Genomic DNA, 11321 nt, shown 5'->3' on the forward strand with positions numbered 1-11321 from the left:
AAAGACTTGTCTTTGAAGTTTCCAGTAGATGCATATAGATAGGTAAAGGGCTGACTGCATGCTTGTCACCGGTCTTCTGCACAGAACTATTTGAATTGAGGTATTATCTATTTGTGCCTGAAAAAAACAACAACAGTGATGTGCCATGCATGACGTACTGCGCTGATGTGAAAGGAAGGGGCCTTCGCAGTCCGTAACGTGTAGGGCCAGCAGGCAAGGCGTGCCTCTGAGCTGCTTATTGCTTATTGCTTTTACGGAGTAACTCGTAGCGAGCAGCGTAACGCATCAGCAGGAGCGGGCTAAGACAACGGAAAACCGTCTCCCACATTATGATTGAACTCAGATATTTCTGGTGGAAGGAAAGCTAATTCGAACACGTCAGAAAATAATTGGGTAACGCAGCCGGTGTCCTCGAGCCGGACGCACGGAGCCGCGCGCAGTACCCGGCAGCGCCGCTCTCCGTCCCGCGCACGGCTCAGGCAGACTCCTCCCGCCGCCCCACCCCCCGGCCCCGCGCTGCCGGCCGATTGGTGCGGGGCTCCTTCAGTCCGGGGGAAGCCCCGCCCCCTCCCGTCGCCGCTCGTGCGCGTCGATTGCCGAGCGCTCCGCACCGTTCTCGCGCCGCAGCCTGCGCTCGGCCCGGCTCGCCCCGTGAGGCGCGATTGGCTGATCTGGCCGTCAATCTCGGATCGGCTCCGTCCCGACCGGCGGTCCCGCCCCCTGAGCGCGGGGCGCGCGTCGATTGGCGCGACGGGCCGTCGGTCGGCGGAGCGCCCGCCCCTCTCGGTCAGGTAGCCCGGAAGATGGCGGCGGCGGCGGCTGGAGGGGCCGTGTGAGCGGAGCGCGGACGCCGATGCCGTGGAGGGCCGCGCCGCGGAGGCGGGGGGCATCCGCTGCCGCAGGAGCTCCTCGGAGACGCTGAGAGCCTCGAGCCGCTCGATCGGCGCCCAGCCGCGGGCCGGCGGCGGAGGACATGCGGCGGCGCGAGGGGCTCAGCCCGGCGGCCCGGAGACGGGGGGGCGGCCCGGCCGGACTCGCCGTCCTGCTGTCGCTGCTCCTGGGGAGCGGCGGGGCCGCCCCGCTTCCACCGGCGGGCGCAGGTGAGGCGCGGGAGGCGGCGCGGCGGGGGCGGCGCGGGGGCTGCGGGCTGCGGGGCGCGGCCGTGCTGTGGCTGTGGCCGCGCTGCCCCGCTTCGGGCGGCCGCGGCTCCCGGGATCGCTCGTTCCGCACCGCGCGGCTCTTCCGTAGCGGCCGGCTGTGTGAGCCGTGCGGATCTCGGCGTGCTTTGCCCCGTTCCGCCCGTGAATCGCAGCGGGGCTCCGTGCCCGGGCCGCGGGCGGCGCTTCCCTCGGCCGGAATGCGGTCCCGGCGGCTCGGCTCTGCGTTAAGTAACGCTGGCCGCCTTCGGGCCCGTATCTTCCCGTGCATCTTAAGATGCGCACGGCCGCTGTGTTCTCCCGATCTCACCGATTACCGCACGAAGATTTATTCGCTCTGATAGGTAACAATCGCCTCAATCGTTCGCTTATTTCTTCGTGCTCTGTTGGTGCTTCCGAACATAAAATTGTATTGGGAATGAATTCTGCTGGGCTCTGCTCAGATTTGCACTGAGGTTTGGTTGTGGTGGTGCAGCACGGAGCAGCAGGGCAGGCAGGGCAGCGGTGTGAGGGGAAGCAGTGAAGCTCAGCGCTTCAGCTGCTGTCCCACGAGAAGTAGCAAAACTGGCTGTGGAACCCACACTTGCTTTGCTTTTGACCTACGTTTTTCCCATTTATTTTCTTTCCAAGGAAGCTTCAGAGTTGTTAATGAGTTACTGCTTCCATCAGCCTTCCTTGAGGTTGGTTCTTCTGCAATAAAGTTCTGGGAAAAATGAAAACCCTGGGAAGCCCTTGGTCAAATTTGTATTTTCTTTGAGGCTCGGTGACAGTTTTTTCATTTATGAAATATGTGAAAAATTTCCTGGTGATGCTGACTTGTCGTCAGGCCATGAGTTAGGACGGCAGGGTTCTGGCGGCAATCTTTTCCTTTTTGATGTCTGTTCTTTTCCTGAAATGTTGTCAGTTTTTCTGTTTCAAGGCAGGTGTCAGTGTGGGCATCAAGTGTTCTCAAAGTAACCCAGCTTTTTTAATGAAAGTTCCTTTGCTATCAAGACTACACCACGTATCCTACAAAGCTCAGAGATGTGGATGTAACTTCTGTGATGCTGTCACAAACCTGATCTGTCGGAATGGAAAGTCATGCTAAGCAAGTCGCTCTTTTGAAACAGCCTCTGCTTATTGTGACTTTTTCCCTTGTGTATTGCGTGGGAAGTTGTTTTGATTTCCTGTGTTGAGACTGGCGGTCGTTGATGACTTTTGGAATAAATTACGGACTCTGCTTTAGGCCTTGGCAGCTCTTTCAGCTCACCACTGCACACAGCCTCATGCATGAGAGTTGTAAAGTTAGGAATAATTGAATGGATTTTTCTTAAAATAAGAAGTGATAGGTTTTGGAGTTATTTCACGATCCCCCAGTTGTGCACCTAGCAGGAAGGGCTGCTTCTCTGATGGCGGAGAAGCATTTTGATCTGTGCTGAGCACTGTGCTGGAGAGATGGTGGTCAGTCAGCAGAAAAAGGAGGAAAGGAGATGTGTGTGATTGAGGTGTTTGTAGTGACCTCTGTGGAATGGCTCCTGGCATATGCCCTTATTGAAGAGATTTCTCTTTGAGAAGGCAGTTAGGAAGCAGGATGGCAGTGGCAGGTTCTAGCAAGACTAGCTTGAATTCCTTGTTCAGAAACGTTCCATTTTGTGGAACTACTGTGGAATTGCACCAGACAGAGTCTGTGGAATTGTCGTGTTCCCAGTGTCTTCATCAAGATGAATGATGCAGCTCATACTTTTAAGTATGGCTTCACAGTGTTTGCAGATGAAGGTGTGCCCTGATGGTGTGTTCTATATTTGTCTCTCATGTTTGAGGCTGTATTTCTAAACGTGCTAGGAAAAAAAAAAGGTAGAGGAAGGAAGGCTTTTATTGTTCCCCTGGTATGGTCCATAGCAATTACTGTAGAAAATGAGAAAAGCAAGAAGTTGAAGATGCTACTAGCTAGAAACAGAGTGACTTAATTTATTCGTTGAACAGGAAAGGAGGGCACTAGGATGTGCTGTGACTATTGTGAATGCGAGGGTTGACCTGCTGGAGGTGAGAGCTGAGGACAGGTCCAGGTGAGACCCACCTCTGAGGGACCACACGACCTGACCTGCTCCAGGTTAGAGCAACTGGGAGAATGAAGTACTTCAGCTGTTCTGAGCCTGTGGAGCGTTAGGTGTTCTACCTGAGTGCATCAGGCCGAGATGATTATCACTTTTAGCATTGTGTAGCTGAAGTAAGGCTATTTGAGAAATGCTCTTTAGCAGTAATTTTTGCAGACAAACATACTGCATCATAATCTGACACTTCTGCTTTGCTGCACTAAAGCTTTGCATTCTAATTCAGGCGCTCGTTCTCTCTTTCTGACTTGGATTTTCATACTTGACCTTAATTCAGCTGCGTCTCCAGAAAGCTGGGAGTTGGAATCGAGGGTATGTATGTTAATGTCAGAGGAAGCGCTTCTGTCATCTCTGCTGTATGAAGTCCTTGCAAGTGCAAAGGAACGGGGACTCAAAACTATTCTTATTTTCCTGTATAACTTGAATAGGTGGTAGCATTTTCCACAGGTGTGTTCAGTTTTTACACTTGTGATGATTGCAGTTTGCTCAGCTGGATGGGGGCAGCAGGGCTGGTGCCTGCCTCCTTCCTTGCTTTGCACTGAGAGCTTCAGTGCTAGGGCTGCCCTCCTGCAGCAGCTCAATGCCTGGCAGTGAATCCTTGTTGAAGATCCAGAAAGGGACACCTAGAAATTGACGTGTAGCATCCAGAGGCATCTAGAAGTTTGCGCAGCTCTAACTGGTGTAGTCAAATGGCTAGAGACAACAACTTTGAGATTGTTACTTTTTTAATTATGAAGATGAGTTCTCTAGTTCATAGTCTTGGGAAAATTGTTGCTTTTGAGCTGCTTCGGCTTGATGTTTACTGGGAGTTCTGTCAGAGCAAGGCCTGCTTGTGTTTGTAGCCTGTGGTTTGGTATTGCATGCAGTGTGTGTGACTGCCGTGCGTGCAGACAAAAGCAAATTTCCAAGCAGATGCAAAGTAGAGAGTCAGATCACTTGAAGCTGAGAAAAGTCTTGCTTGTATGAGGGGTTTTAATCATGATGCAGTTTTCTTGGGAGTGTTCATCTTGTTCATCTCACCTTTCTTCCTGCTTTCAAGAATTAAATACGTTTACTTATCCCTTTATCTCTTGTTCTAACTTCTGATCCAGTACCTACTAATTGTTCAGCTAGAGCTGCTAGGTTGCCTTTTCTCTTTTGTTTCTCCCTGTGACTTTGTGACTCTGAAGTGAGAAGCCAGCCCTGACTCTTGGCCTGCAGGAATGTTCCATAAGGCTTTGTTCTCAGGCTGGGTCTGCTTTCTCTGCCTGTAAGGGTCCGCAGTTGGCTGCAGCTAACACGGTCCTCCTAGAGGGCTCCTAGGTTCTCTGATCTAATCCTATTTCTGCAGTAGATGTACAGTGCGTGGAGCGCCAAAGGTGTTTGAGACTTTGCTTTGGACCTGCCTAGCTATTTAGTGTGCATACCTAGTATCTGGAGCTTGATACGGTGCTGGATACAACTTGCAGTAGGTTTGTCACTTCTGTTGTTGTGTTTTTGTTGTACTGCAGTTATAAAAGACACAGCTTTATATTGGAGGTGTTGGAAGCGTGTGATGATAGTCGTTGCAGCCTATCTGTGCAGTTTAAGCATAACTTGTAGTAGGGAGGTGTTGGGCCTGGCGCTGCTTGGGCAGAGTGGTGGGAGGAAGCGAGCCCTTCAGGGACCTGTATTCTGTGTTTGGTTCTCGGGGTGAGGTGCTGGCCCAAAGCAGCACGTTCTCCAACGCTGCTCTCAGAGAAGTTTCCTTAGAGGTGCTGCAGTGATTCAGCAGCAGTGTGAAGTGTTTCAGGGTTACTTTTGTACCCTGAGATTTCTCTGTTATGAGAGTGGTCGGAAAGTTGGATAGTAGACGTTCAGGTATTGGCTTTCAGCAGAGCAGATCCTGTTCTCACAATCAGACATTTATCCCATGCGGCTGTTCTTTTTCCTAGAGATTCTTCTGCTGTGAATGGGAATGAGAAATTGGGGTGAAGGAGCTCTTGAGGCAAAATGCTGCTGCTTGCCTTCTTTCCTGTGTACCTTATCAATGTCTTGAGAGCTGGAAATGCGTCAGCTCTAAGATCAAGACTCCCAAAAATACCACCAATGAGGGTTGCGTGTATAAATTCCTTTTGCATAATTAAAAGTAATTTGTCTCTTCAAAAACAGTATATTAGTTTGTGTACCTACAAGTGGTGGGAGGAAGAGATACTGATAGTTTGGTCTCCATGCTACAGGTACTTCTGATAGTTTGAGATACCATGATAGGTAATCTTCTCATGCTTTAAATGATTGTGGTCTGCTTTGTTTTGGAAAAAAAAAAAAAAAAACAAATCTGCAGCCTCAATTGAGGGAAGGTGTAGCACGTGAGATTGTAATTCCTGTACTGGGCAGGAATTAATTGTAAGAACCAACATCCAACAGCAGTAGTGTAAATATAAATGTATACATATGTGTGTGTATATGTGCACTTAACAACCATGTATTACCTTTGCAGTATAATTAGTCACCCAGATTTTCCAGAAACATTACCATGAAAGCACAGCATATGCTATGATTGAACTAATCTGTTTTTTACCTGAAGATCTTGCTTTCTGCAGGTCGGAAACTTTGACGTTGCAACTTCAAACCAGTCTTATTCTCTGAACACTTCCCAGCCATTGCCAGCCCTTAGTTAATCCGTATTAAATTGGAGCAGTGTGCTGTTTTGTGGGCAGTTGTTTGACATCAGTGGGGACTTGTTGGGCAATGGATTAAGGACAGCAGTGTAAAGCTGGCCCTGAGCTCATGGTTTTACAAGTTGATGCCTGATCGGCAGTGCTGAGGTGGGCAGGGCAAGTGTTGAGAAGAACGTGGAGATTGGAGCCGTGGTGTTTGGAGGGTGCTGGATTTTGTGGGAATGCAGTGTTACTGCAGATGCTCCTGCCTTGGGATGTGTAACCTCTGCCAGTCCTGACTTCACAGTGAACATAAGCAGCTGTGGAAACTCACTTGAAGCACAGTGTAGAAGTGTGTGGGAGGGGCATGGGATGGAACGGTTAGAAAAAACATTGGTATAGGTGGTAAGAGAGGCTTCTAGTCTTTTTAGGGACAAATGGGAGGACTGAGACTGTTTGCCGAGCATTGCTGATAGTTCCGTATCCAGTTGTGAAATGAAGCAGCTGATATTTCTTCTTGAATGTGTGCACAGGACGTGATGATGTCAGGGCTATGTGTCCACAAAACACCTGTAGCTGTGAAACTGTTTGTGGGGCTTTAGGAGGAGGGCAAAGATTTGGTTGCCTCCTGGGAAGAGGTCAGCAGAAAGTTGCCGTTTGCTGTCTTTGTTATCCTTGTCTCTGGAGATGAGCTGGTGTGGAGAAGAGCCGGTGGTTTCTCCAGAGCAGTGTCTGTGCACATGTCCCAGTCTTCCTCCCTGCCCACACCTCCCATGGAGGACTTAATAATGCTGTAGGGTGAGAACTGGGATTGTCGTGGCCCTGTTCAGTTGAGAGGGGTGAAGCGTCTCAATTTCTGTCTGGAAGGATACAGAAGTAGCTGAATAACTTGTGTGCGGATTTTTTCGCTACTGCTGAATTTTTTGTCCTCTTATTTTTGTCGAAGTGTGAGACTGATTGAGGCCATGGAAGGCAATTCAGGTTTAGGCAGGAATTTCTTTCTGACAAACAACTCATTGCTGCCTCTTGTCTTCAGAAAAACACAAGCGTGTATGTCAGTGCTTTGGGTGGTGCTCCCTGAGGTTGGTAAGAGCTCCTTTCCTTGGGATTGTGGCTATTGGCATTTTCTGTAGTTATAAGAAAGAAGGGAAAAGAAAATCAGGTGATAAAGTGCTTTGTCTAAAGAGGTATTTGTCATGTCATATCCATAGCAAAGGTTACTTCGGTTAGCTATGCAGACTTTGCCTTATCTGAGACTAGGGTAATAATAGCATGCCGAGAGGAGGAGGATTTTGAAATAACTCCCTTCAGGTAGTAGAATTCTCCACTTTTTGTTCAATGTAATTTTTCTTGCTTTCAAACTTTTGGCTTATCTTTGAATGGCAACGCACACAGAAAATCTGAAAGCCAAGATGTTCATATGTCAGCTAGGAGCCTGCCTAGTGCTCTGTAAGAGGTGTTGCGTATGTCGGTTCTTAGCAGTTTGCTCAATGAAGGAACCATCTGAATTAAGTCAGACATTTACGAGCAGTTTTAGATTTCCTGAAGGTGCTGGCATTGTGCTGAGGGCATCAAGTCAATGAAAGCCATCTGAGTCTTGGGAATGTTCCTTCCTGCTGTATTGGTAATGGCCATTCAAATCAAATGGCTGATTGGAAAAGGGAGTCCTGTTAAGTGCCTCCCCTCCTAAGATTCACTTGGTTATGTTTCAAAAAGCAGTCTGAAATGTAAGTAACAGTCCTTCAAAACTTTTAAGTTTGTTTGCTTTTGTTGTGTTTCAGTTGAAGATTAGTGGTGATTTGATGCAATTCCAGTTCATTGTAAAGTCTATCGTAATGTGGCATCGCACGGCTGGGTGCTGTGCAGATGTCTGCTGAAACATTCTCAAAGACAGTACTGTTTTTTGGCTTGGCTGTTAAATGGAGCATAGCAGAAAAAGTTGGGTTGAATGGAATGCAGGGACTGATGGAATTAGCAAACGAAGTTTTTTTGGTGAAATAAAGGAGTTGTAATGCGTGCTAAGCATTTATGTTGTCGTCCTGCCTGGGTTACACGAGGGTACACGTAGGATTGTTTGCAGCAGGCCTTTGTTTTAGTCTTAGACCTTCACCTCTAGGCCTTCCTAGGGTTGTCCGTGTTGGTTTTGTGCAGCAGCCCTGCAGATGTCACAGAGTGAGCAGATGTGGGAAAGACCCTTAGTGAGAAAAGATGGCGATTGGCATCTGACTTGGAAAGCGTTCTGCACTCCCACCCGGCCCTTCACAAGTTAATAGCTAGCACAGAAGAGAATGACAGCATTATTTAGGAAAAGGGGAGCTTTTAAGCTCACGCTTGTAATACAACACTGATGTTGTGTGTTGTATTTTTAATCTGGTTACATTCGTATCTATGAATAGCACAACTAAGTAAGTGTGGTCTGGTTTAACAGATGCCATGGAGGTAGCAGGGGAGCAGAGCACGGGCGGTCATTCGTTAGTGCTGTAACTTGGAGTCAGAAAGTAACATCGTGGCTCCCGCTGTAGTTTGGGGGTGTTGAAGAGTCGGTGTCAGTGAGTGCTGTCATCTGGGTTGGTGCTGGGAATAGCTGCAGTGATTAGTGAGAGCTGCCATTGCCATGGCTGCTCCTGAGAGGAGAGCCTCTGCCTTCTGCAGTGGGACTGCTGTCGCATAGCAACTGCTGTGCTGAAAGCTGAAAGTCAGATGCTGCCTTGAAGTTGGCTGTGCCCTAATGATGCTTCATGTGTGGTGTGCTCTGCCTTTCTCCTGGCAGTGAGTGTCTTTTGTCAGTGTGCTCTGTAATGTTTGTCGTGTACACTTGTTTGTCCCCCAAGCTTAGAAATGTGCAGTGTGGGGCTGTCACTTTTTTATTTAAAGCCCAATTTTGTGAAGATGTGAGACTTTAATTGATGAATCCCACTGAAGCAAATTTGGGAGAGGCCAGGCTGGTGCTCAGTGACTTTTGATCACTGGTGAGGGAGGAGGGGCAGGGCTGCTGTCCCAGCTGTGGGCAGGCAGTGCTGCTGGTCCTGTCCTGCTCCTGTGGGCTGGCACTGCTGTGTCCTGACATGCTGTGCCTGGGAGGGGGCGGGGGCTGGGGGTTTGCTGCGGAACAGAGAACAGGACTGCGGGCAAAGGATGAATTCAAGCAGGCAAGAAAGAGCTCATTGGCTTAGTTGCCATGTTTGGCAGATAAGTCTGCTGTCCTATGAAGAAAGTCGACTGAAAGTATTCAGAATCCTGAGCTGTGCACATTGCTTTGAGAGGTGCTTTGTATGAAAGCCTTTTTCTCCCCCCTTGAAAAGTGCTGGTTGGTACTGAGGTGTGTTCTCATGTCTATGCTTGATCCTGAGGATGCCAGCATCATTTATCATTGCTGCTTTTTCGGTGTGTTCATCTACTTGCACACGTACCAGGTTTGACTGCAGATTGTTCTGAAGCTGCCTGTGCTTCACCAGTGACTCCCATCATTGAATATGTATTTATGCAAGACATTAAAATAGCTTCACTTATAAAAAAATAAATTACTTCAATTATAGGTTGTCATCATTTCATATTTAATTTTACAGTCATCTTTTTAAAAAGTGCAAATTAAAAAATACCACTTCTTAATGACTATAACAGTGCCTTCAAAGCTTATCCAAATAGAGATGGGTTCTGTAACTCTTGGTAAGTAGCACTGAGTTGTGTGAGTCATGAAATGCTATTCTGTAAGTGTTGCAGGAACTTGCCCATGATAATTAGCATTTTCCTTACATTAAAGCGTTTTTTTAAGTGTTGTTAATGAATGTTTTTGCTGCATTCTTGGAAGCTTGAATGCCTTCCATCTTAATGAACCATCTTATTCAAAGGTGATCTTTGTGTTGGTTTTTTTTTTTTTTTTACTTTATTACTTTTTCCAGTTGACTGCTGTTCACCTTTTCTTGGGGGCTGCAGACGTTCTGTAAGGTTAGGAAGTGCATTTTATTCCAGGACATGTAAAGAGATGGTCGTGTTCTGGCAAAGAGTGTAACTTGTGTTAAACATGGACTCAGGCTCGATAACCAAAATGTTCAAGAGTACATCTTAATTTGAGGTGGAGACAAATCACCTAAAGAATGGTGAGAAATAGAAATGGAGAGTGGAATTGTTTGGATTCATTTTGCTTTTGTGAAAGCAATTTGTGGTTGGCATGCATTCACTGAAAGATCCAGTAGTGCCTTATAGTAGTGCTTTGTCTGTCCATACACAGCCCACATGAGGATTCCTTCTGCTTACCTTTTTTCCTTAGGGCAGGATCTGTAGCTCACTGGAACCAACCCCAGAGGACCGGATCTCTCCCATCCGTGTGTAGTCACCTCTATGAGTTTATCAGATGGAGTCCTGATGTCTGGGGCTGCTGCTGTTCATCACCTCCCTGGGGTGTGCTGGGGGTGTGGGAGGTCCCTCTGTGTGCGGGACAGGCAGCCCGAGCTGTGTGTGCAGCTGTGCACAAGAGGGGTTGGCCTCTTCCCTTTGCTTTTACGTTAATCGTTTCCACAGAGTTAGTGTTGAAACTCATGGTGGGCCGGTAAGGTATTTGGGAGCAGCACCTTCTGACCCTAATTGTGTTTCTGTATTGTTTCTAGGACAAGGAGCGGCAGCTGAAGTTTCCTCATCTTTTGTCATTCTGTCTGTCTGTGCTCTGGTGGTACTGGTGGTACTGCTTGCAAACTGTGTCTCCTGCTGCAAAGACCCAGAGATCGATTTCAAGGTAAGGCTTCAAGTTAGAAATGTACATGCATGTGATATTGGCAGCTGCGTTCTGGCATTTCTGCCTCACTGTACGTGTTTTCTTCTGAATGTCCAGCAGCTGTCTGTCTGCACACTGGGGATGGTGCTGTGACTGTATAAGCACTCAGGCTGTGCTGCAGTCAGCATCTTCACCTTGTCAATATCACTGCTATCTATTAGGATCAATAGTGAAAGTGTAGTCTTGAGGCAGTTTTACTGTAAAGAAACTTTTTGGGTTTGTTTTTTCTTTTAATTTGCTTTTAGTCTGGTGATAGGATTTAAGATATTCCTCTCAGGTAATATTGAAGATGCATATCTAGTGTAGCAAACATACTGAATTTATTAGCAGGGAGCAGTTTCTTCTGGGACATCAGTTATTGGCGTTCATAAATTTGTGTGGCTCTTTTTCTAGAAATATATCTTAGAAGTGTATATATGAAAAAGTGAATAGGAAAGGCCCTGAGAAACCTAAGTTATTTTTGATAAAGAAATGTAAGCATCAAATGTTGTCTTTAAGTCAGTAATAAATTGAAAGTAAGAAAAAGAAATAATAAAAAAAAAAGCTTGTCACTTAGTAATGATGTGAGCCTCCTTGGGCATTGTGTGTTCAGATGCAGTGCAATTCCTTTAAACATTGGTGATTTACAGTTTTTCAGGTTTTTAGGTTTCTTCTCACCTTATCAGGTTATTGCCCTTAAAAATGAAGC

At 47.3% G+C, this 11321-nt stretch overlaps 1 protein-coding gene across 1 annotated transcript in view; it reads left to right on the plus strand.

Moving 5' to 3' along the window:
- The first annotated feature begins 751 nt into the window (after nucleotides 1–751).
- The window catches only part of LMTK2 (lemur tyrosine kinase 2), a 36372-nt gene continuing 25802 nt past the window's right edge, over nucleotides 752–11321 (plus strand). The window contains exons 1-2 of the mRNA XM_085237374.1: nucleotides 752–1100; nucleotides 10470–10594. Of these exons, the coding sequence (XP_085093500.1) occupies nucleotides 974–1100; nucleotides 10470–10594 (252 nt within the window). The 5' untranslated portion in view covers nucleotides 752–973. The remainder of the gene's footprint in view (nucleotides 1101–10469; nucleotides 10595–11321) is intronic.

Source organism: Meleagris gallopavo, chromosome 16, assembly GCF_905368555.1.
Source record: "Meleagris gallopavo chromosome 16, MGAL_WU_HG_1.1, whole genome shotgun sequence".
In the NCBI taxonomy this organism is placed as follows: Eukaryota; Metazoa; Chordata; class Aves; order Galliformes; family Phasianidae; genus Meleagris; species Meleagris gallopavo.